The sequence below is a fragment of the Etheostoma spectabile genome, chromosome 2, assembly GCF_008692095.1.
Source record: "Etheostoma spectabile isolate EspeVRDwgs_2016 chromosome 2, UIUC_Espe_1.0, whole genome shotgun sequence".
NCBI classification, from domain to species: domain Eukaryota; kingdom Metazoa; phylum Chordata; class Actinopteri; order Perciformes; family Percidae; genus Etheostoma; species Etheostoma spectabile.
The window spans coordinates 24920780-24947588 of NC_045734.1; the positions used below are offsets into that span (position 1 = coordinate 24920780).

General features: G+C 41.4%; 1 protein-coding gene and 1 long non-coding RNA gene across 2 annotated transcripts in view; one reads left to right on the plus strand and one right to left on the minus strand.

Annotated features, from left to right (window-relative positions):
- Positions 1–1041: 1041 nt before the first annotated feature.
- The window catches only part of LOC116697203 (protein ELFN1-like), a 108853-nt gene continuing 83085 nt past the window's right edge, over positions 1042–26809 (minus strand). Inside the window, 6 exon segments of the mRNA XM_032528520.1 lie at positions 1042–2203; positions 2205–2260; positions 2263–3950; positions 6279–6445; positions 8250–8403; positions 8490–9233. Of these exon segments, the coding sequence (XP_032384411.1) occupies positions 1835–2203; positions 2205–2260; positions 2263–3950; positions 6279–6445; positions 8250–8403; positions 8490–8779 (2724 nt within the window). The 5' untranslated portion in view covers positions 8780–9233 and the 3' untranslated portion in view covers positions 1042–1834.
- LOC116697688 (uncharacterized) lies at positions 11698–21374 on the plus strand. Its single transcript, XR_004334030.1, has 3 exons — positions 11698–12117; positions 14817–14821; positions 21316–21374. It is a non-coding gene; the product is annotated as an uncharacterized LOC116697688 (long non-coding RNA).

Here is a 26809-nt window from a genome sequence, read left to right on the forward strand (position 1 = left end):
ATTCATCTGTGTGTGTGGTTGTGTAAGCATGTGCTGGAGTTGTAACTGTAAGGGTGATGGTGGGTAAATAGCTAGGACAGGGTCAGGGGCATTAAGGGTCAATTTACTACCACAGTACTTTGGTCTTAGAAATGATTGGAGGATAGAAGGGGAGCAGTGAGCCAATGGGGTGGATTGTTTTGTGCAAATTGTTGTTCTGTTTGGCAAACTGATGTGTATAGATGTGAAGGAGAAGAGGTCTGTATATAGTATTTAAAATCATTTCAAATACGTCTGTGATTTATCAAGTTGGCACAATGGCACCACAGTGGAACCAGATGAATCCAAAAGATTACAAGTATAAACCTGGGAAATGGGAGGAGCGGGAAAAGATGAATTGTTGATAAAACACAGTGGAGCTACAGTGTATCGGGAAGGAAGCTGAGAGTTTTAGGTCTTTTCCTATGAGTCGTTTTTTGATTTTGAACAGTGCAGATATGTTTCCCCTGTGGGAATTGAAGACATTCATTTGAAGATTAGAATTTTTAGTTCGATTTCAAAATCAAAAACGTACCCTTGAAACTGAGCAGGTAGGTAACTAACGTGGGATTCTGGCTTCTGAAAGTCTGAAAGTTTCAAACTATGTTTAACAAACAAAACATCACCTCTTTTTGCAATAAACTTTCTCTCTCTCATCTGTACAGCGTTCCATTTTTTGGAGGTTGTGGAGCAGTCGGGGGGGGGGGGGGGGGGACGGGGGGACCGGGGGGGGCGGGGGTTTTCACCAAGAGAAAAGACAGGCTTTTTTTGCTGGGCGAGACCCAAAATTCCTCTTGGTAGAAAAGAAAACTCAACGTCTTGTCCATCACACGGTTTGTCTCTGTTGGTGTGCCCTTCTCATCGGAGATGTTGGAAACAGTCAAAACACAGTCACGCGACAGAGCCATGCCATATTAAAAGAATAGAATATTAATGATGAGGAGCATAGGAATAATAATAAGACCAGTAATGTAATAAGAATAATTAATAGTAATAAGATATCATTCTAGGTTTGTTTTTTTAAAATTCTGTATATAAAAACAGTGGCGAGGAGAAGTTGTTACACAGTAGGGCTCTATTATCCCCGCTTGGTTGATTTGGCACATTATACTCATTCTCTGGTGAGAGCTGCCTACTCATTCTCAGCACAGTTGAATATTACTGTTGCCTGGTGACCCATCCGGAATTTGTTGTCGTTTTGATGTTTTAAATATCTAAATCACGGCGAATCTTTCAACAGGTCTTATTTTCGAAGCAGCATCGCAGGGCGCGATGCAAAAAAACAACCTCCCCAGCAAAGCAAAATCGCATTCAAACCGCGGTAATAAGAATTGATGAGGCTAATCTGCCCTGGTCAGGTTTGATGAATGTCAGCCTTAAGGCAGATTCAAAGTGTGGCCAGGCTGTTCAGGATGGGTTGCCCGGCAACATATAAGGTTTCTGCTCTTAATGTTGATTATTTTTTTTCTTCGTTCAAAACTTAGTACAAATAGCTACATAAGTCTGAGCTATGATGTTTGTTACATTACAAAAAGTTACTCAGTCTCTCTATAAGTTATGATTTTTCTTGTTCAAGATAATATATTAGTTTGGTCCTTCATGTTCTCAGAAGCAAAGGCTTGGTTTGTGTAAAGTGTGTGTTTATAGAAGTATGTGTGAAGTTGGATTCTGTAGATCTTGTAAGGTGTGTGTGTGTGTGTGTGTGTGTGTGTTTTGTATGTATTTACAAGTCATTTTTGTCATCTGTATCAATATGTTACGGGTGCAGACTTGTTATTTTCCATCTTCAAAGTGTTTGGGGTCTCCAGATGTGGGATCAGGTCTTCTGCTGGGCGGACACACCTTTCCAGTAGTCCAGTATGTCGTGAAGATCCTCATCCTTGGCAAATTGAACCTTTCGTCTCAGTGCGTGTCCGGCTGCCACGTATCCTTCGTCCTCCATGGAAGCCTGCCGGTGCCTCTTCCGGTGCAGTTTGAACCTCTCCCACAGCCCCAGGGTTGGGGTGCAGAGCAGTCCTTCGTCCTCCTCGTCTTCGTCTGGGCTGGAGCAGTAGCTGAGGTTGTGGTACTGGGGTGAGAGCGGGTAGTGTGGCGAGAGCTGGGAGTAGGCCAGTTCCCTCTGTTTGGCCTGCCTGTTGAGGGTGATGGGGTCTAACATGGAGGGCTTACGGCCCCCTGGGTGGTGGTGGAGCTCTTGGAGGATCTGGGGGTGGTGCTGCATCTCCTGGAGGTGCTGCTGGGAGCCGGGATAGGAGTGACGGTGTTCATTGTACTGGCGGATTCTCTGGGCTTCAGCTCGTAAGATTGCAGCTGCCGGGTTGACTGTACGAATGGCCTCTCCTCCTCCTCCTCCCCTTTCTCCTCTCTCTCCGGGCGAGGTCCTCTCGATATAGCGGGTTTCTGAAGAGTGGTAGCCTCCCTCTGAGCGGAATGAGCGAGGGCTCCGGGCAGAGCCAGGAGAAGAGGAGGTGCTGGGCCTTTTGGAGGCCGGAGGAGCCTCCATGCTGTGGTGTCGCTGCAGAGAATGATGATAGCTTCTCCCCCTCTCTTCTCGCCCTCCTCTTCCTCCTTTGTATACCGGGGAGAGGAACTCACTTCCTCTTTCTCTCTCTCCTTGCTCAGAGAGAAGCACCAGCTGTGGCTCTGCAGTAGAAACAGCTCCTCCACCTGCAGAAGAGGGGGATTTGATCCCCTGTTGAAAAGAGGTAGACTCAGATTTAAGAGCATCTATACAGTTGTTGATGATCTGATTCACTTTATCAACTTCTTTTGCGATGGTTGAGATCTCTGCTACTGAGCCCTGGGGATTTGCTTGTGGTGACATTTCTCGCTCTCTTTCTCTTTCTCGTTCTCGTTCCCGCTCTCGCTCTCTTTCCCTTTCAATGCCAGAACCTCTCACTTCCATGTAGTTAAGTTTAGCAGGCTTGTGCACCGGTGTTTCTATCACCTCCTGCAGCTTGTATGGATCAATCTCACCACCCTGAGGAAGGTATGGCATTCTGGACAGACTGTCCCCAGCACCAAGCTTCTGGGATACAGATCCTCCACTACCTCCCTCTATGTCCCCTTCTCCACCATACTTGAGCTCTATCAGAGTCCTTTGGATCCTGCTCATCTTCCTCTCTTTCTCCTGCATGATCCTCTTCTTCCTCAGACAGTGGACAACTAGGCCAAGGAAGAGTAACATGCCAAACAAACAGCCCAAAATCGTCATAATATAGTGGGTGGCTGACGACTGATTGGCTATCGTCTCAGTCCCGGCCCGGCGGCCAGTGGAGATGGTCAGACAGGTGTGGTTAAATCGCAGGGAGTTTCGTATAGAAGCCACACAGTACCTGTAGTCGACGTTAGGTTTTAAGTTCTTGAGCTCAATATCTTCTCTTTGATTTTTCAGATTCTGGATATCTGTGAAGAAGCTGTTGTTATAAAGCACCAGGATGTACATTTTCCTGTATGGATGGGGAATTTGAACCGTAATCACAGCACTTGAATGTCGCATCTGCTTTAGCGTCATGATGGGATTGGGGTCTGAGAAAATAGGGCTCAAACTAATTACGTCATCAGGAGGGGTCCCTGAAGCACAATCGTCCAATCCGCATGGAGAGGCAAAATCTGAGGGGGGGGTGGTGGAATCGTGCGGGCTAATAACATAGAAGGGTGTCACGCTACTACCGTCGTCTGTGCATACGTGACTGAGCGCGTGCAGAGCAGTGCGCTGAGTAGGCATGCGGGGGTTCTGGCTCAGGAGGTTGTAGCCGAAGAATCCTTGAGGAGAGTCGCACACCATCCTCTCACTGGTCCTGTTGGGGAAGGCTGAGAGCCAGCGCAGGAAACCCAGCAGCTCACAAGAGCAGTTGAAGGGGTTCGTGTAAAGTTCACAAGTGGTCAGCTTGGAGAGTCCAGAGAACAAACTGCCATCCAGCACCTGGATCCTGAAAAGGCACAAAGTATAGAGAGATTTGTAAGGTAATGTATCCTCATATAGAATCACATAGCTGAATACCAACACATCGTCATACCTAAACGACATTATAGGTCGATTTCCAAAGACTCCTAAAACGTCATATACAACTGTTCTATTTACTGCCTCGTGGTGGCAGTTAATAAGATGACCGTTCTATTTAACGGAACAGGTTTTAAACTTGTATTGAACATTGTTCAGGAATTAGCCTAAATTGAGTCAAGTAAAACTACTAAAATGAGGACGTAACTTGCGTCATGAACGTCATTACGTCACAGACTTAGCTACATAAAACTCTGTTAATTTTAAAATGACTTTTAGTTTAACACAGGACACAAACTCCTTACGTGGAATTTGGTGCTCTTATACTTAGTCACTTCACTTCCTCGTTTGCCCTTGTGATAATTACCACAGCTGGTGAGATTGCTGACTAACAAGAAACATAATTGTGCGTTGTTATGCTGCTTACCTAATCGACCCATACCGCCGTTTGCGTGAGGATAGCCTGCTAATACAGGGTGAACAATCTGTTGCACCAATTTAGCATTGCACTTCTGTAATACTGTCGACCATCATAAGACTTATGATGGTCGAATTCTTCTCTCTTGTCAACACTTGGCTTCTACATTACCCACAATGCAACTCAATCGCCTACAGGTAAGTCTGAGTTTTGGGAGATGTACTAGTATCTGCTAATGTGGCCTTAAGGCAAAATGAGGAGTGTGGTACAGAGGTTTGGTGTGCTCACGTCTTTCTAACTACACAACCCCAGATCTTCCCACTCCAAACCTAGATTACGAGTTTGATCAGACTTTGCACAGCTCTCTCCGGAGCCACAAAAGGCTTTATCATTTCTCTTTCCACATATGCAGTAATACTCCTTAAGACCTGTAAACAGACTTTGATGTGTAACAACTGCAGGCCAACCCTTCACTTGTTATTCAGTCTTATTCAGTTTTAGGTCTTAAACATTTCCCAAAACACCTTTCCACAAGCCCCAAAGTGCAGTTAAACATCTTCCATTTTGCTGTTGCTTTTTATATTTAAGTTAAGAGATCAATACCAGTTACAGTTCAGACTAAGACAGTTGTTCCCACTGAGAAAATTATTGCCGCATTGCATCATCGTTTACTGAGGATACAGTCAGTGAGGGAGGAAAATGGTATCTGTTTCTTTCCCAGTTTGTCAGTAAAACATTGCTTATTGGTGAATTTAGAGAGCAGCCCTTATTATGGGTATATGACACCAAGCCATTGATGTTTGAGGAACTTACTATATTTTACCTAGAAACAGTTAGCAATTAACACCAATGAACGACAAATTACAAATCCAGAAAGACAAGTCAGATTGGCTGCAGCCTTTTTTTTAAGTTATTTGCGTTGAAATCCTCTTTCATATCATGTCTGTAATAGAGACCGACATAGAGACGGATATATCGCCAGGCCGATATTATCGGCCGATCTATCAGTATCGGCATTTATAATGGCTGATTTTTTTTTTTTTTAAATATTCATTCATCAAAATCATTTATAATGACAAATAAATTATTCTAATAAATGAATATTTTAAAACCAAACTGTTATGAGCGTTGGCGTTACATAGTTTGTCCACCAGAGGGCAATCTATAACGTCCCTGTTGGCAACACTGAGTATTTTTTTTTGTTAATGTGTTTTTGTTCAAAGAACTTTAAGTTTCATATCTTAAGTTTGTGTCATTATACATTTTATTTATCAGAACATGATGTTTCTCTATTCTGTTCTTCCATTGTGACAATACAACAAATTATTATCATATTATTTTAGTGAGAACTCATAAATAACTAATGTTAGGGAAATCTATTTATGTATTGCTTCTGGATTTTTAAAAAAAATACATATTAGCCGATATATCGGCATATCAGATTTTTTAAACAACCAAATATATCGGTATCTGCCTTAAAAATCGGTCGGGCTCTAGTTAGTATTAAACAACAATACTGCTACAGTTCATAGAACCGTTTCATTGTGAAATTGTGTAGTCTCCAAAATGGTCACATATTTTCAAGTTGCTTGTTTTGCCCAACTAATAGTTGAAAACCCCCCAAATATAATAACATTTTCATTCTCTACAGCTGAAAATCAGTAGATCCTCTGACCACATTTTGATAAGGGACTTCAATTATTAACCAATTACAATTAAAATTGCTGTGAATTCCTTTCTAACAATTATCTAATTGATTAATCAACTAATCGTCTCAGTGCTACCACAGCATGTTTTCTCTCTCTCTCATTAGACACATACACAGGTCCAGGTCAGTACCTGTTCATGGAGAGGTCTATGTTCTCTATGTTGGGGCATTCCCAGAAGGTGTTGGGTGTAACAGTCTCAATGAGGTTTGCTTGCAGGTAGAGATACTGCAGCTTGCCCAGACCTCGCAGCATCCCCTCTGTCAGGTTCCGCAACTTGTTAAAACCCATCTGGAGAACCTGGGGAGACAAAGACAAGTGGGATTATTCTAATCTCCGAAGAGCCGGTGAGCGCCAGGCATCACACACGACAAGCTGAAAACATGCAGAACAAACAGACGACGGTTCAGTACAATTCATGTTTCACATGGTGATCTAAGCCTCTATGCTGTGCTCAATTTACTAAGATCTTTCTTGTTCACATTTTACCTCCTGGCCCAGCTCCAGCAGCTGCTTGATGTGTAAGTATGCCAGCTCATTATGGCTGCGTTCAGCTCAGTTTGGTGAAAACACTTTTTCCTGAGTGTTTCTGAAAGCTATAATGAGCGGGTTTTGTCTTTCTTGTGTGTCCTTCATTCATAATTATGATTATCAGCAAAATGTACTTGAATACTCAAAGTGAAGGTATTTATTATCAAGAATTTAAGAATGTTTCAGTAGCAATACCAAAATGCATACCGTACTTTGAGAAAACCCTTTTTTTTTCATTTTCCCAAATTTTTTTCTCAAATATTAAATATTAAATAGATTGAAATGTGTTGACATTTTATTTATATTTAATACTGGGTATCAAATTACGGTGGCCGACAGGGGAAAATGCCCTGCAACTTCAGAAAACACGGGCAAATAGACAAAACACAAGCAAATTAAGAAAAGAACTTCATTAATTTGACAACACATGCGCAGCATTCAGCAAACGCGCTGCATATACACACAACACAACCAAATACATAAACGTGATGCAAAAAAACAATGATGCAAAAAGAAAAGCCCACAAACCACAAAAACAAATGCAACGAAAAAACCCGCTGCATCCAGATTACACAACAGAAGTTCTCCAGGCCTCTAGAGGAAGCAGCTGAAGCTGTGAAAGAGGGGGGCCAAATGTTAAAATGAGTACCAACCTTGTTATGTCGCCACTATCTTCACTATTGGTCCCGTTTCCAAACAAACCTCTCATCTGCTCTCTCTCTCTCTCTCCTCCTCTCTCTCTCTCTCGTGGGGGTCAAAAATCCAGCTGTTCCACCTAGCTGCTCCCTCTAGAGGCCTGGAGAACTTCCGTTGTGTGATCTGGATGCAGCGTTTTTTTGTTGCATTTGTTTTCGTGGTTTGTGTGCTTTTCTTTTTGCATCGTTTTTTATTTGCGTTTATGTATTTGGTTTTGTTGTGTGTATTTGCAGCGTGGTTGCTGAATGCTGCGCATGTGTTGTCAAATTAATAAAGTTGTTTTTCTTTTTGCAACGCTTCTTTTTTCAGGGTTTGTGTGCTTTTCTTTTTGCATTATTTTTTATTTGCATCACGTTTATGTATTTGGTTGCAGCATGTTTTCTGAATGCTGCACATGTGTTGTTAATTCAATGAAGTTGTTTTCTTAATTTGCTTGTGTTTTGTCTATTTGCATGTGTTTTCTGAAGTTGCAGGGCGTTTGCCCATATCCGCCACCGTATAAAATTGCCATATATATATATATATATATAGAACAGAATTGGATTAGTAGCATGCTGACGCATTTATGGGTAAGCTGCATTTTAATATCACAGCTTGTTAAACTGGAGCTAAATTTAACTAATACATTTTTTTTATGCCAATCATTTTTTTTGCGTGTAAAACGTTACCTATACTGTAACATTATTCAACACTGTAACTCTGAAATGAATCTAAATGGGGAAAGTATTTCCCCATGAAATACAAAAGAAAAAGTGTAACATATCCAAATCCCTCAAAATTGACCAAAACATAATACTTGATGAATGCACTTTTCTCCATTGTGTGTATGTGCATTAAGTGCAGTATGTGTATAAAAGTACGTTAGGTCATTGCTCACCTGCAGGTTGAATTGTGCTGAGAACGCTCCATCTTCCACATAGCTGATATCGTTTTTGGTGAGGTTCAGATAGGTGAGGTTGCCAAAGCGACTGAGTGAAGAAAAATGGACCGACCGAATCTTGTTCTCATTCAGCCTCAGATCCACAATAGTGCTGTTAAGAGAAATGTGAATGCTGCAGATGTTTGACTAAGAGGCAAAATAATATTGACAAGTATGTGTATAAGTAAGTTTCCTTACCTGTTAATGTGGGAGGGGATGGTCTCATACGGCGGCTGGTTCATACTGCAGATAGCCAGCCACACAAAGCCCTTCTCGCCTTCGATAAGCCAGCAGTCAGCTGTTACCATTGGCAACCGCATTATTGACAGCAGAGCGAGCCAACAGAGAAAGGAGCTGGCTGTGGACAGGACCACTGATGAAGAACCTCCAGTCACGTTTTGTCTCTGCCGTCTCTGTCCTGTCCTCCGGGCCATTTGGGATGTCGTCACAATATCCATTGGAGAAAGCCGAGCAGAGATGCTTGCCATCTAACGTTTATTCATGCAGGCTAGCGCCATTGGAAAGGGAGAGAGGACTTGTTTGTACAGTAGTATTGCCTTTTTTGTCAGATTTGTGTCTGTAGTGCTCGAAGTGTAGTCACAGCAAGGTAAAATGTGGTTCTCCTTAGCTTGTCTTGTAATCGTATAACGAATTGAAGTTTCAATTTTGTGAAGATTTAAGGATTTATTATAGTAGAAATGAGCCAGGCATAGGATGTATCACTTGATTGGCAGTATGCGTGTCTAGGTAAACCGTATCGATTGTTTAATTAGGGGGTCGCATTTGATTTGTTGTGTATAAATTGGCAAGAGGAAGTCGTCCTGGTGCCAGATTGGCTGGTAATCATGTCTTCTGTGGCCATTTGCATCTCTGATTGGACAAGCACCTCTTTTCTTTCTTCCTCATTGCTTGCTGCTCTGTACTTGGTGTGAGAACTCGTCCCTGGAGGGAAAGGGAGAGAGAGGGATGGGAGGACAGTGTTAGAAAAGATTTGCTAATTAAACAGTGGTTTGTACCAACAAACACAACCCTGTTACCAGCCCGATGAGATAGAGGAAGTTATTTCTTCTTATGTAACAGTCTGGCACACATACGCCCAAAATTCTTTGCACACACACATCTTTTATACTCAAAAGACCTTTCTTGACAAGTCCAATTAGCGCACATTGATTCAGATACACAACAAGCACCTGCAAATGTTAAAAATGCACTCAGCGTGTTGCTGTTGGAATTTGTGTACACACACATTTTCTGCCACACCATAAGCCTTGGGGCCTTGATAGGCCTGGGCTAAGAATGGCCCTTACTAAGATACTGTATCTAATTAATTAATCTGCTCTAAATAAAACACTTCCTGGGGAAAAAAGCTTATGTCTGATGGAACAGGAGAAAGAGAGGGAGAGGCAGGGGGAAAAAAAGAGGCTCACAACGGGCTGTGGAGTGCTGAGGAGGAGGATGAAGGAGGATGAAAAAGTGGGTGCAAGAGAGTGGTGAGGAAAGATGTTTGGGGGAGGGGAGAGAGATGGCGAGATGGAGCAAAGAGTGAGGTAGAGGGGAGGTATTAGGCGTTAAGGAGAGAACAAGGCAGTAATTCTGTGAGAAAAAGAGGAGGCTGGGAAGAGAGAGGGATGTACTGTCTGGGGATTTTGCTAGAATAGTGGCTCCCTCTTCTCTTTGAGAGCCTTTTTCTCAGCTGTAAGAGTAACAGAGAGGATGTGACATTATGGAGGGGGTGAAAGAGTGGGAAGGAGCAAAAGGTCCGGCCGTCCTCTCAGCCATCTTTCGGCTTATGTTCCCTCCTTATTGATTACAGATGAATTGCGAAGCAGAGAGGTGCTGGTGTACCACCTCTAATCTATGAAGGAGAGCAATGCTTTTTTAGAATAGGACAAAGCTTCTCTGAACTTTTTATGTGTCCTTGTAAAGATCAAAAGTCTTGACGTCACATCCTGGCTAGCTGCTGCTGTTCCACTGGCTTCTGTGGCTCATTCTTATCTCTCAATAAGGGTCTCTTTGATCTTTCTCTCCAGAAGAAAAAAGGGTTTTATTACGTAAATTCTAAGATAAGGATGATGTACTATTCTTCATTACAACTTGCTCCATTAACCATGATGTTGACCAACGCTCTCTTCTATCATCTTTCCAGCTTTTTAGCTGTAATCCCTGCTGTCTGAACAAGACAAAGATTCTAAAGCCACGCTGGCGGCTTTGTGCTGATGTAATGCTGTCTAATGTTCACCATGTTCACTGTCTCATTTAGCATGTTGGCATGCTCACGATTGCTACTTCGCACTAAACACAGAGTACAGCAGAGGCTGAGGAATTTCATTAGTATTTGTGGGTGTTTAGTCCTAAAATAGTCTCACTTTGCCAGACATTCCTCCACAGCGCTGCGGAGGAGGGTCCGGCTTTTCCACACAGTGCTCTGGTTTATTGGAATTTCTATAAACCAATCACAACCATCAGGGGAGGCACTAAGCAGAGGCAGCAGGCCCGGGGCCTGTTTCTGGAAGGAGGTTTAACAAACTCTGAGATTTTGGTTCCAGAACAGCTGATTTGAGTTGGTTCAACTCAGAGTAGGTTGACTCAGAGTTAAGCACGTGCCCCACCACTATTTTTGTGTTTGTATTTATTATAAGGATCCCCATTAGCTGACGCCTAGACAACCAGCTAGTCTTCATGGGGTCCAAAACAACATTTAATCAGACAATATTAATTTATTACATGACATATACAGGAAGGAAAGGGAAAAAAGCACAACACTATCTGCTTACAAAGCTAAATAAGAAAAGAAAAGAATAAAATTACAATTAAAATTAAATAAAAACAATTGCAAACCAAGAAAATAGAGAAATATCTTGAAAACAAAAACAAAAAGTTATATATTACAGTATAATACATGGCAACCATTAAGGTAGCTCACATCAACCACTTTCACCACACAATCAAAAACCTCATGATAAATAATTTAAGTGAAGGTATGATTTGACTTTCTTTTTAAATAGTACCCCTCCTGTGATAGAACTAATGTTATTTGGGATTTTATTCCACAAAGAACTTGCTCTGTAAATGAACGTTTTTTTCAGGATATTAGATAGGTACCATGAATTTACCTTTACCAAAATCAAATGGAGCCATGATACTACGATTCACCATGGTAACAACCACAAACAAACTGGTCGGTGGAAATACATATGCGCACAAACAGCAAGTTGGAACATGTATTTTTGTTGAAAAAGCAACACAGTGGGTGCAGCAAAAGAGAGAGAATTTGCGTGGGAGAAATTTCTGCAAGAGTAAATTAGTAAGTTCCAACATAGTGTATAAAAATTATATTTAATCATAAAAAAGTATAATATTGTTGGTGAAATGGTATTGAACCTATAATCAATTTTGTTTAGGTGTAATCCTGCGGGCAAAAAACTCCTAGGCCTATTAATCCCATCCTGAGGCTGCAGCCACATCATTAACAGAATTATTATTCATAATCTTTTATTTCAAAGGGTTTACATCATTCACCTGCAATACTGTGGAGCTCCTTTTTAATGACTCTTACTGGTTTGTGTCCAGGGAACCCTACACTAACATTTAAAAAACGTTTCAGTCACACTCTTCTGACGGCGCCTAGCTATACAGTGGCTTTACGAATATGCTACGTATCAATAATGTTGCAAAGAAAACTGCCGTTTGCAAAAAACATAATGCGACAGAAATAATCTGCTGGGATGTAGAGCATGTCCACGATGGGTGATGTGATGACGGATAAGGTTATGTAGGCTTCATAACTGATAGACTGGGAGGAAAAACAATACAGCTCAAATAGGTAGTTGTCTGGAAATCAAAATGCATCTATACTCAGGGCGTCAATATCATCTCCCGACGTGTGTTAAACTCTCTGCGAAGTAAAACAGCTTCTTCATCAACGGGATCGTCGACACAAAAAATGCCATGTTCAGAACATAAACGTTTTACAGTCTGTCTAACACAGTTAAACCAACACTGTTTTTTGTTCATGTAGATCAGGGGTTCCCAAATCTTTCAGCCCACGACCCCCAAAGTAACGGTGCAAGTGACTCGCGACCCACCCACCATAAACATATATAAACATTGCGCGCAACCGCGCATGCACTATAAGCGTGAAAATCAAAAGAGCTGTTCCCTTTTTATTTATTTGCTTGGTTTTATTTTAAATTTAGCCACTAGTTTTATCTTGTGTTAAAATCATGGCCAACATATGCTATTTCTAATCGTTTTTAAATTTTTGTTTTATTTCTGGAAATCAACTTGCGACCCCCCCCTCTCTGGTTCGCGACCCCCCTGTGGGTCCCGACCCCCACTTTGGGAATCACTGATGTAGATAACAAACTGTGCTAAAATGTGACTGATACAGACAGACTGGGCGGCTGTGGCTCAATGGTAGAGCGGTTACCTGCCAATTGGAAGGTCGGGGTTCAATCCCTGGCCCTGCAGTCCCATGTCGAAGTGTCCTTGGGCAAGACACTGAACCCCGAACTGCACCCGATGAATGTGTGTGAATATTTATCTGATGAGCAGGTGGCACCTTGTACGGCAGGCACAGCCACAGTGTATGAATGGTGAATGTTTCCTGTATGATGTAAAAGCGCTTTGAGTAGTCATTAAGACTAGAAAAGCGCTATTTAAATACAGCACATTTAATGAATGAATGAGGAAATGAAAGAGTGCTGTGTCAGAGGTAGGAGACTGAGTGAAACTCATGGTTTAATGAAGAAAACCTGCTACCAACCAGGTTAGGTTCACAGGCTCAGTTACCATAGTACCTGACTCTCAGGTTAAGTTCCCTCTCTTTCTGAAACGGGCTGGAGTTACCCCTCTCTCTCAGGTGTCAATTAACGTTCAAGTTTTCCTCATTTCAGGCTTAACAAACTCACTAAAGTTTTCACTAAACCTGCATTCTGAAACAGACCCCAGGTGTCGCTGCAAAATAGCCTCAGGAAGGGACTTGTTTTGGTGGAACGTGTATGTTCAAAAGTTGATAAACAATAACACTGTTTCATCTTACGTTAGACAATAATCTAGACGCATGAGCATCCGTCTTAATGCATCATACTGTATCTTTGCATCTCTGCTGCTGTTATACTCATCACAAATATAACATTTCTATTGTTTGCGGCCCTGTTGTTAATGTGCATGTTAGTAAAAAGCAATGTTTAGTGTTTGGCAATTCATTTGGTGGTAATGAAGATGTACTCCGAAGCATTTTGATGATAAATTCACCTCATAAATCATGACACATGGCTCTCCTCTACACAATAATACATTAGACAGTAATTAAACTATTGGTATTGATGATTCTGGCTTCTGTCTTACTTTGCATTACAGGTTGGGACTCGCCCCACCGCTGCTGTTCGGCCCTTCTTGTTCATTCTGATAGCTCGTCGCTCAACTGGCTTTAGTCTGTCAACCTGGTGATCCTCAACAGTGTTTGACTTAAGGGAAATCGTGTTTTAAAAGAATAAAAACAGAAATATCAACTGTCACTGTCAATAGTTTCTCGTTCACTCCCCTCGCTTTGCTTCCCCTTTTTATTTGCACCAATATCTTCTTCCGGATTTGTTGTGTTTTTTCTTCTTCTAAACAACTGAACCTCTGCACGTAGTTTGCAAATGGTATAAAATGTAGCATAAATATGTTGAATGGTGTAGAAAAACGTCAACTTTATTTTGTGTCCCCGAAGGGCGGTTAGGTGTGCAGCAAGTACACATAAACATAAATACATACAAGTTCTAGTCCAACTGGAACACAGCCGTAACGGTAAAAGGACAAATAAACACCAGTACAAGGTGCGGGGATAGCAGCGTCAAAGTAACCTATAGGAAAAGTGCATATCAGCCTACAAAGTTGACACAATATAATCAACGACCATCGTCAACAACATCAGCATCCATTACATTACATCGACAACCCCTTTTATCAATGTTTCTACAATCATCAACACATAGTAAACGGACTAGAATATACAGTATAACCAACCAAGTAATAAAAAAATAATAAAAAAAAAGAAGAAGAAAGAAAAGTACTCCCCTGACCCTTTTTTAAGAAGGAAATGGCTGCAGGTATAAAGGAGTACTGAGAAATAAGGGGTGGGAATAACATTAGCTTTCCTGAGTATCTGTCCATGGAACAGCTCTGATAATTTGCACTGTTGGACACCCAATAGCTTGTTGCTCATCATCTTCACAACTCTGTTTGTTACAGTTTTGGACTTGATGTTCAGATTTCCGAACCAACAGAGAAGGGAGAACGTCAGGACAGAGGAGGGACTTGTCTACATGAAACTTGGACAGTTTCCTCAGGCAGTACAGGTGCTGCTGGACTTTTTTTGCTTTAGAGTGGAAAGTAAATTTGAGCTTGTTATCCACTCATGTCCCAAGATATTTTTACGTTTTAAGCAGAGTCTACAGTCTGTCCCTTGATAATGGTATTTTGGTTAGTGGGTGTGTGTTTAAAATCAATGCACATGTCCTTAGTTTTCTACACATTTAGGTGTAGTAATGCATTGTCACACCAGTCAAACAACAACTTCTGTGACTACAGGACCATGGCTGTTTTCCCTGTCATGTAGGAAGCTGAGTCATCAGCAAACTTTAAAATCCACCTGTTGTTTTGTTGACCACGGCCATCATCGGTATAAAGAACATAGAGGACAGGGGAAAGGACAAAGCCTCGGGGGTGACCCAGTGGATGATATCAGTTCCCCAGATGTGCATCCATTAACCCTCACTCTCTGAGTTCTGGATGTTAAAAAGTCAAGAATCCAGCCTACAATGTTAAAATCTAAGCTAAAATTATTGATATGTTTAACAATTAGAATGTGGGGCCGGGTTGTGTTAAAAGTTGAAGAAAAGTCAACAAATTGGCAGCTTGGCATGGTTTTTGTTTCCTTTAAAATGTTTTGAAACAAGGTTTATTAAGGTTGCAGTGGCATCTTCTACTCCCCGGCCAGCTCTATATGCAAACTGATAAGCTGGTGAGGATATCTCTTTTTATCGTTTTTTCAAAAGACTTCATTACAAGACAAATCAGGGCCACAGGCCTGAAATCATTAAGAACTTTGAGATAGTTGTTTTGGCCACACGGATGAATATCGACTGCCTCCAACTGTTTGGCACCATCTGTACGTTAACAGCTGGAAGATATGGTGAAAGACAGGGGCTAATTGTTCTGCACAGGAGGAAAGCAGTCGACTACTTATACAATCAGCACCTGGGCATTTCCTAGCTTTAGAGTGTTTAAAAGATTTGGCCACAGAGAGAACATCAAAGGGAATAGGTCCCATTTTATTGCCAATTAAGGCAATCAAACCTGAGATAAAACTTATTAAACTACTGTGCCAATTTGATTGATTGTCAGAATTAAAACCATCAAGAGTCACTTTATTTTTGCCTTTGCTTTCTGAACCTACACTAGTTTTTAAACCATTCCAGGCAGACCCCAGCCTATTGTTAGCAAGTTCTCTTTCCAGCTTCTCCTTGTAGTTCTGTTTAGCACAACCTATTTCACTCCTGATCTCTTTTTTAAGCCTGTACAACTATGTAAGGTTGCTCTCTCGAAATGCCCTTCTTTTTGAATTTAACAGTGTTTTCAGAGATTTTGAAACCCATTGCTTGTTGTTAGAAAATGCTTTTAATTAGGGCCCAAGCGCCGACAGCAGCAAAGGCCCTATTGAAAGGGAAGGAATTCTTCCTTTCCTTTCCTTTCCTTTCTTCCGGCAAATTAATCTCCCTTTTGAGGGGCTTAAAACTCAAAAACTGACCAAAAATTGGTGGTTGCATCAATTCTGGTGAAAATGTACGTATTTTAAGGGTTTCGGAAATAGGAGCACAAAAATGGCTTGCTAACGCCCCCTACAAAAATTTAAAAAGATTTAGCCCCTGCAGCACATTTAACGTAGACTAACAAAAATCAGCCTAATATGACAAACATCATCCGTTGACAACATAAGAACCGTTTAAGGTGGAGTCTTAAGTGAGGCATCAGTGAACTCAGCAGAGACTTCCTTGGTTATCGGGATTCGTTTGCCCGGACCCCTATGTGTTGGCCACGCCCCTTTTCACAGCTAATAAACTGTATGACGTAGAGTCTTGTGTGAGGTATCATTGAACTCAGCAGAGAGTTCTCTTTTCATTGGTGACAATTTACAGTGTCTGAGTTCCGCCCAAATGCACGGTTGCAACGAACAGCATCTGCCTGTAACCCCAACACGTGCAGAGGAGCAAGGGCCGGTCCAACGCTGCCTGCAGCTCTAATTACCTTTCTAATCACAAAGTCTTAACACAAGGTCACATAGCTGCTGATGACGTTAGTCAGCTCATCAATGTCACTGCAAGATTCCTTAAACATGTCCCAGTCTGTGCAGTCAAAGCATCCCTGTAAACTCAGGGTAGAATCCTCAGTCCAAGTGCTGATCTGTCTTGTAATGATATTACCCCTCCTGAGGGCAGAACAATATACAGTACTGGTAGGAGCTGCACACAATTGTGATAAGCCCCATCCAGCGGGGGTAGGGGGAGGGACTTAAATGCTCCTTTGACAGAACCATAACACATGTCAAGAGTCTTGTCATGCCTGGTTGAGCAGGTAATGTATTGGCAGAAATTCTTGTGAGTTTTTTTCAATGAATAGCAAATAAGGTCACTTAGCAGAAGTATGGCCGCATCTGGAGATATGGATTGCACCCTCTGGGTTACTTTACGTACAGACTCCGAGGCTTCCTCCTCATTAGCTCTCGTGTGAATGTGCACAATGGAAACAAATATCTGGGGGAATCCCCAGGGGAGGTAGTGTGGGCGTAGAGTCACAGTAGCTCAACGTGTTTAATGCACAGTCTCTCTCTGACATCGACTGTTTTGCACCATCTATCATTGACAAACAAACACCCCCCCTGCCTTGTGATTTACCAGTGTCATCACGGTCAAGGCTGATATGCTTGCCGAATCCATCAGTGGAAATTTCCGCATTTGAATCTCTTTCCGAAAGCCAAGTTTTAATAAAACACCAACAAACATGCGTTTCTGAATTTGTGTTGAAACCAAACATTGGTTTGAAGTTCATCCAGTTTGTTTCAAATATATTGTGCATTAGTGAGGATGATGGATGGTAGAGGAATATGAGAGAGCTCTGTATTCTCTGAAATATGCCACCGTCTCTGCCCTGCTTCCTTGTTTTTTGTGGCAGAGCATTGTTAGAGTTTTTCTGATCATTCTTGTGATCAGTGAATGAGACAAGGCAAGGGAAGGTTAGATCAGGGGAACAAACTGATGGTGGTTTACTCCATCACAGAATAAACTCTCTGCTATTTTGAATCTGAGAGCGAGAGCTGGAATGCCAACCCCAGTATAAAGCACACTGTAAGCTCCATGGTTTTGCAAACATAGACATAGACAAACATAGATCTTATCAATTCCACCTTGTTGATCAGTCCAGATCCACTGTATTCAAGTCGAGATTAGTATAAACACATAGACAAACACTGACACAGATGTGCTGCCTGTCGCTGTATGAGCATGTGCCCTTCCTTCTCCACGTCTCCAAAAAGACAAGATTGCAAAAATAGGTGAAATGCAGTAATGTTTTTTTCAAATTAGGAGGCTGCAGTAACAATAGCACGGGGCTTTATTTAAAACTTTCTCTTTTGTTGCACACACACACACACACACACACACACACACACACACACACACACACACACACACACCACACAGAGTAATTTGTCTTATTGCTAATGTCTTTCTCTTTCCTTCCCACTAGAACAGAACCGAGAAGTTCTGACTTCATCTGAGCTCTATACGTCACAAATGTACACTGGTGCTTGTAGGTGTGTACGCAAATGCAAATGCAAAAGCTTTTCCACCCAGTCAGCTGAATCTATAATTGATGGTGAGACTTCCTTCCACATAGCATGAGACAAACTACCCAGTTAGGCCACCGGAGAAAGGGTAGGAAGTGCTGCCAGCTACGCAACGAAAAACAAACAAACACACATATGCACAGGAAATGTCCAATTTGCTGACCAAGGGTTAAGCTCGGGTAAACAAACCGTTGAGAACTGAGAACATGGGGGTGTAGCGAGGATGCAAAGCAGGCGGGGGGACCACACAGTATTGTTAACATGCAGAGAGGACTGATTTCCGCCTGATCTCTTTTAGTACCGAGGTAAAGTGATGTCGGCTGAAGGGCCGGAAGATGTAACAGGAACGCAGGGCATCAGAGAGCAGAAAGGGATACAGAAGCAGTACTTTCACTTGACCTCTTTTGTAGTAAATACCCTTGTAGTAGCTAACGTGATATACGCAGCAGGAACTGTTAAGAGTCTGTCGGCCTCTTTTTCATTTTGCATCATTCATTGCGTTACCCCACCACGCTCTCTGTGCATACAATATTCCAGCACTCAGCATCGTGACCGGCTCGCTTTCCAGTCTTGTCACACTCAAAGATTTATAGTGTACAAACTGTCATATGGTTGGAGACTGAGGTGGACTCTAACCTTGCTTTATTGAAAGGGTGACGTAAAGCACTGTGGCCAGAGTGGTTTCAAGATATATTGTGATTTCTGGGAAAAAAAAAAAAAATGTATGGAAAAAAACCTGGTGTTAAGATCTGGGCTTGGTGACTCTGATACACGCAAACAACAGCAGTGCGTCACTTTTTCCAAACACTACTGAGGGAACTGAGCCTCCCTACAGGAGTGCGTTTTTCTATCTAACACTCCTGTTTTATTTAGCTCATACACACACAAATATAAAAGCAGCTAAAGACATCTAAAAACAAATACCAGTGTCCTTTAATTAAATGAATCTAGATGTCTTAAAACCTTCACAATGCTTTTATCAAAACACCAAAATTAGAGGATTTTGCAGCTTTAGTTAAGGTATGCACATTCTAAGCTGTTGTTCATTTCTCCGGGGGTTCCCAAGCGATGAATTAGCCCCGCACATACCTCACCGTAAAACTTCAGCTCATTGTTTTTACACTTCAGTTTTTGTATGGAATAAAAAAATGAGATACAACATATTAGTAGACTTTAGCTGTTCCCCCGTGTTTCTTTATGCAACATTCTTGTTTTACTGTAGCTTTGTATTTAATGTACAGTACAGACATGAGAGAGGTATCGTATTCTCAGCTCTCGCAATTCAACAGAGCAAGAAAATGATCAGACAGGTTGTAAATAAGACAGTAAACTGTTTAGTCGGATAATTGAATTCACTTTATTTGGAAGTAAATCATTATGTGAGCACACCAAAAATGTCACTAATTATTCATCATTGGGCAGCAAAACCATGTGCATGTTCAACTACAGCAGGTCAAAGTTGTTCCAGGATGTCAGTTGTAAATTGTGTTCCTGTTGTTAACGAACTGTTTGGATCATAATTTTACTTTTTGCCTGGATTTGTCATTCAAATACATTTTGCTAATCTGGAGGTTAGTTTAAAATCTGTATGATCAGACAGGTTTCTTTCCGCTGTGTTACCAGACAACAATACCTTGTGTAAAATGTTTTTATTAGTGGAATGAAAGTAAATAAAACCCAATTTGTGTTGAGTCAGAATTAATCTTAAAAAATGTTTTTGTCAGCACATAACTGAAACACACACACACACACACACACACACACACATATGCACACAAACACACTCACGTACGCACACAAGCACACACACACACCCCATCCTATGTGACTGATGAACAGCACTTAGGAAATGGGTTACACTCCTGGGCAGGTTGTGAGCGAGGCAGAAATAAGAGCACATTAATAACAGGCACACATTAACAGTACATTTGCAAATACATGGACAATGAAACAGTAACACACAGCACAGTTCACTTAGTGTGTCTTAGTGTGTAGTTGGGCGTCACACTATTGGAAACTAGTGTGGAAAACAGCAGCCCCCAACAAAGCTGCAAGCCATCAACAGAAATATGAAGGTGAAAGAAAAGCAGCAAGACAAATGAACCAAAACACTATTATACAGTATATACTCCAGTGTGTGTCTGCGTGCGTGCATGTTTGCGTGCGTTGTGTCCATACTGTATTTGCTTCTAACCTAAAGTCCTCTGAGAATAACGGCAGCTTCTGTTTACTGGCCAGGAACTTAATCAGGAAAATGTGATTTGTTAAAATGTGGCATGAGAATGCAGTCTGCAGTTCAAACTTATAACCCTTAAAATTTGATTAAATCAAACCCCATTTTTGATACTCTTTAAAGTCTGTGTTTTTATGCAAAACCATTCAAAGTATACATGTTATTTAGGTTTTTATTGGTAGTGGCAGAGTCTGCCATTCCAATGCTGATTTTAGATGAAACGATGAATGCATCTTATCCAGCGCAATTTGATCTCATTACAATCAGCCTCAGCTAATGCTGTTCAGTCTCTTTGCACAGTGTCAGAGCTGTTGTGAGTTTTTGTCAATGCAATCCTAGTTTATATCCACAACAGTCTACTTCCTGGATAGCTCCGGTGCCATCGCGAATTCCGCCGGATGTCCCTGTTTTTGGCTGGATGTCCGTTACCTTCTGCTTTCTTTGTGTTGGAATGTTAAACTTAGAAACAAGTTCCTTCCCGAGGCTATTTTGCAGCGGCACCGTGGCTTTGTCCGACGCTTAGTGCAAGGACGATTGGGATTGGTTTAAAGAAATGCCATGCACATTTTTCTCCCATCCCAGAATGCTGTGTTGACCTCCCAGACCCTTCTCCGAAGCACTTTGGAAGAAGGTCTGGCAATGTGAGACTAATGCAAACCCAACATTTCCTTCTGCTGGTGTTTTACTTAAAAAGCATATAACTGGCAAAACAAGTAGTGTTTTTTTATTGTGAAGTATTCACAGGAAAAGCAGTATTCTTCATTGTCATGGCAAGCGCTAACTGAGATAAAAGATTTTACATGATGGGTGATGTTAGGGATTTGAGGACTGATAAGGTTATGTATAACTGATAGACTGGGAAGAAAAACGACACCGCTCAAATGAAATGCTATTAGAAGAAGTTATCTGGAAATGAAAATGCATCTGTAGTCGGGGCGTCAATATCATCTCCCGAGGTATGTTTACCGCTTCTCCATCCACGGGATCATCGACACAAGAAATGCCCCGTTCGGAACAAAAAGTTTTTATAGTCTGCCTAACATGGTTAATAACCCAAAACATTTATTTATTCATGCAGATAACAAACTGTGCTAAAATGTGCCTTATAAAGACAGAATGAATAAATAAGGAAATGAAAGAGCGCTGTGTCAGAGGGAGGAGACTGAGAGAAACTCAAGGTTTATTGAAGAAAACCTGCTCCCGACCAGGCTAAGTTCCCAGGCTCAGTTCTCAGGCTCAGTTACCATAGTAACTGAATCTCAGGTTAAGTTGCCTCTCTTTCTGAAACAGAAATCCCAGAGTTTCCCTCATTTCAGGGTTTACAAACTCAGAGACTATTCACTAAATATATATAATATAATTCACTAAACCTGCTTTCTGAAACAGACCCCAGGGGTCATAAATAAATAACAGTGGGCTTGTTTAAAAAAGCAGAACAATCGTTTTGTATTAACGTTTGTAGTTTATGCGGGGTTAAGACATGCGCCACAGAAGTTGATAGCACGTCTCTGGCCCTTATATGTTATCAAATCCATAGGAAATGCCCCTCGAGAGGCCAACCCTTAGAAGCTGTTCCCACAAATACTGTATGTCCAAAAACGGCCTCATCCTCCGTTGCAAAACGGAAGATTATGCACAGTAGCTGTTTATAGTTTCATTTCCTTACCCAAAAAGTACAGAGAATTCAAATTTCAGTTGAACTTTGATGTTTTCCTTGCTTCCAACTGCTAAGTTCTTGATTTTACTTTGAAACACTGTCCTTTCGCTCTGCAAATGCCGTCATACAAAGCATCGCTCAATGCTGTATGTTGATTTATAATGCTATTTTAGGATTGCTCCCCAAATAATTTAGGTATTTATGTAACTCAGAAATATGGACGTTAGTGTACAGTGTTTTCCTTTGTTGCCTCTAGCCCTGACAGTGATGTGCGAGACAGTCTTTATGATTTCATCATCATCGTGTAAATGTGTCTACTTAAAAGCTTGAAAATTCCGAAACTCATTTCTCTGTCGGAGTTCAAAGCCTTCGTTGGAGCTGTGTGAGATGAATCCATGTGAGTTCTCATTGCTGTGATTAAGTTGTTTTTTTAGTGTGTTTTTTTGGATACTAGGCCTGTGTCTCTCAGTCGGTCTGTCCCAAGAACCTTCTCCTCTCTGTATTATTTATTTAAAACTTCATCTACGGTAGGCTTCCGCCTCGTTGGTATGGTCTCCCTAGCAGATTTTTGGATCTCAGAAGGTATAACCTGTTTAAATATAGATCAACCAAAAAAAGAGAGTTCCCTTCTCCTGTCTTTTTACTATGAAGCTTATTGATTCCCCAAGACGCGAAGATGTCAAACTGTTGACGAGCTTGTGAAGAATAAATCTTTTCTCAGTGTCTTGGGAGTTCACATCAAACCAAATTACAGAGACTGTTCTGGGCAGTACAAAACTGCCCCTGGTGTATATGCACTCACAAACGCAAACACAGACACACTTTACAGGACATAAATGACACATTAGATTTGTGCAATCGATGAAAGTGAGTCATGTGGATTAGATTAGATTACAGAGCAAGAAGAAGTGAAGAGGAAAGAAAGAGGAGAGAGGAGGTAGTCGACGCGAGTGAAAGAGAGTCAGACATAAAAGAAGCTTGCTTCAAGGGGAGTACAACTACACCTCTCACGACGTGAGAGAGCGAGTGTGCGTCTGTCTGCCGTCCACACGATTCAAAGACATCTTTGAGAATGTAATTTGTTTTGACTCCCACTCTCACACAACCTCACTCCTTCCGTTTTACAACCCCCCCCTCCCTCGCTCTATCAGAGTGATTGATTTTTACGGAAATAAGGCTTCAACATCACACAACATCACACATCCCTGATGGTGAGCGAAAGCAAACGTCTTTTCTCCCTCTCCTCTGGGGTTTTAAAGGAGGGGGTTGAAGGGTGGCGGAGTTTTGGGGGTTGAGCTGACATCTATACTCGGCGTGATGGACATTTCTATAAGAGATATGGAAACACGGAGTGTGACGGACATTTCTATTATAGAAATATTACACTGCATACTACCCAGCCTGTGTTGTTGATAGAGAGAGAGAAAGTCACTGCTGTGTTATAGTGGATGGCAACTGGACAAAAAAATGGGGAAAAATAACAATTCTATTCATGCAAGCTCACTTATTTTTCTCATCACGGTAGAACATCTCTGTATCATCTGTTTCTGTCAGAGTCTGTCTGTCTGTCCATCTCTGTCTTTGCAGTGTGGGGGTTATGCCAGAATAATAGGCACTGCTGATATAAATCTCCTCTATCGGCCCTGCGGTGCTCTACTTGTCACTCCCTGCAGAGAGAAGTGAACATGTGAGATGCCATGGATGTGAAGCAATGTATGGTTACGTAATGCATTTAGTATTCAGAGAGGAGAAAGGAAAAAGAAGAGAACCGGGACATGGAAGCAGTGGTGGAAATAGTCAGAGCTACATGAAAGAGAGCTGAGAAAATGAAAACAAGGGCTGGAGTGGAAATACAGTCTGTCATATAAGTATTATTTTTTTATGCTTGCTGCTGTGCTTGTTTTGGTCAAATTCAAACTAAAATGTGGCCAGTTGGTATGGAGTCTCAATTGTGCTAGGATAATTACGTATACAACATACTATACTTCACATAGCTTACAAAACACTCTCAAGTCAGGGTCCATTCATTAGCTGTTCTGGAGGAAATGGAAATGAAAAGGAATTTGACCATGATCCAAGATCAAGAATGAACTCTGAACCTCAACTAGACTAAATATAATTTCATTTAATTGATGCATTGAAATAATAATTTGACACTATGCGGACAAAGATATGTGTACTTTTGTGTACTTGAGGCAGCCTCCTCAGAGGGGCATAGCAGCAAAAAGAGTGATCTAAATCTAAATGTCAACATAAATCACATACTGGTGTAACTTTTGGTTGTCCACATACTTTTAGCCACTTAGTGTATTTTCTTAGTTATGTGAATGATGGATTACATTTTTTTTATTATTTCTTATTTTAAAGCTTTTCTTTAGGCATTTTTTATTGCCTTTATTGATAGGACAGATTAAGTAAGGAAAGCAGAGAGAGAGAGGGGGGGGGATGACATGCAGCAAAGGGGCGCAGGTCGGAACTGAACCGACGGCCGCTGCAATAAGGACTGAGCCTCTGTGCGTGGGGCGCACGCTCAACCAGGTGAGCTAACCAGAAACTTTGTTTTAAGTTCAATTTAATTCACTAATGTCTTACTTCTTTTTTTATAGTAATCAATCTAGTCATTGATTGTAATTATTGTATAACACTTAACACTGAAAAAGACTGCCGATAAGATGAGGTAAAGAGCTAAAACCTGTGTGAGGTCTGAGACAGACAACAGTGTTGATGGTGTGAAGTGTGCACACATACACACAGGCCGGCACAGAAAAACAAACACACACTCAGGTGCGATAACTGTGTGTATGTGTGTGTGTAGTCTCTCCCTCTCTGAGCAGGCAGTAGGCCAAAGAGGGTTTTAACACGCTTAATGGGATTTCACACTCCGCAGTACACGCACGTACACACTCTCGGACACACACTAATGTTGAAGATAAACATGTCTGAAAGCTATGTGTGATCCCAGACAAATAAACACACACACCCACACATGCACACTCTCCGATATAAAAGGATTTGTCAGGCTCCCACATTGTACACATGCAAAACTAATGGACTCCAGTATCCACACAGTAACATTACTGTTACTCAATCCTTTCCAAAAGACGAGGCTTCACACACCTGCCAGAATGGAAACACAGACACACAGGTAGCTGGAGGCTCTGTGCAGCTCCGCCATTATGTCTGTCCAGCATCAGTGTTGCATTAGTGCTACAGTGGTCATTGTGACCTGTTACTCTTCAGGCGGTGTTAAAGGAGTACGCCACTGCAAATCTGTCTTTTGAGTATAAAATGACCCCTGAAGGCTTGAAAGACAGCTGTAGTTAGATTGGAAATCACAGTAACTGTAGGTCCCAATGGTGAGTCTTGGCTGAAAAACATTTGTCAAAATGTTCTCACATGTTTCAAACTACTCCTGCACCATAATCCATTTGTCCACTGTTGATCTGTGTAAGGTGTGACAGGTTTCTATTTATTTATAAAATCTTTAATGGCAAATTGCCATAATGTATCAATCCTTATTAATTGGTCCCATAGTCATTATTTGATTATTTCAAGTGATTAGCTAATGCTTAAAGTCGCACATGCAAACACTTAATTTGGTAAACTGGCTTTAATTTTTGTGCTCAAACCTAGCTATTGTTGCCTAGTGTGCCTGTCTCTCTCTCAACTGTTATCCAATAAAGGAAAAATGCAAAAAGGTATTAGATGTATCGTATTATCCAATATTTCATAATCTTGTTAGTCGCCTCGTCCACAAAAGGACAAGGTTTTCAGTCAGTCGTATGACAGCAGTGGACTACAAATAAATGTTCTTGAAGTGTGTTAACTGTCTAGCAACTGAGAGAAAATGTACAGTATTTATTGCGTCAGCATGGTTCCAGCGCCACCAATTTCACTGTGCTACATTCTGGTCTTATTGGGCACTACCCGCTGTGACTCCAAGCTGACTAAAGCTGCCATCTCTATGAAAAAGCAAGCTACAAACTTTTCAGAGCCACCTGTCAAGCCTGCAAGCAGAGAGGATTTGATACTCAGAAGATAGATTTTCTTGTGAGTTATTCCTCTAAGAGCACATCTGTTTAGACAGATAATATTAAAAAACAAGTGTTATCTAAAGCTTCTCCAGAAAATAGTGCTCTGAGAAGTGGACTGAATTTTTACCAAACAAGCAGCTCTACTATAGTTATCTGTTGTCTTCAGAGCATGCAGGAAAATATGGGACCTATACACTATGAGAGAGTGAAAGCATGGGAGAGAGATTTCTGAGTAATAGACAGCGAGGCTTATGTGCTCTGGTAGGTGGACCGTGTTATGGCCTGTCTGAAAACTTTTGCAAAGTTTTGACTTTAGAACTTCACCAGACAATTGATCAGGGCTACATACCATACCTCAAAGAGGAAAGCATCTCTCGCTCTCTTTTAACTGTATTACTACTGTATCTATCTCTCTCTCACACACACACACACACACACACATATATACACACACACAGAGCAGCAGCTGAAGAAGCATAACTCACACACCTCAAGCTGTTCATTTCCCTCCTGTCTTGATACATGCAGCCAACTGTAAAATGTTATAAAAAGCAAGATCAGTGTGTCCACTGAGCACGTGCACACACACTCAACCGAAATCACTCTTTTCCGACTGCCACTTCCTGATGAACACATTATGGTTAAAAGTATTCATATGACCCGCAACTCTGCCGCAAGCACGTTTGTGTCTCTGTGCGCCTGTCA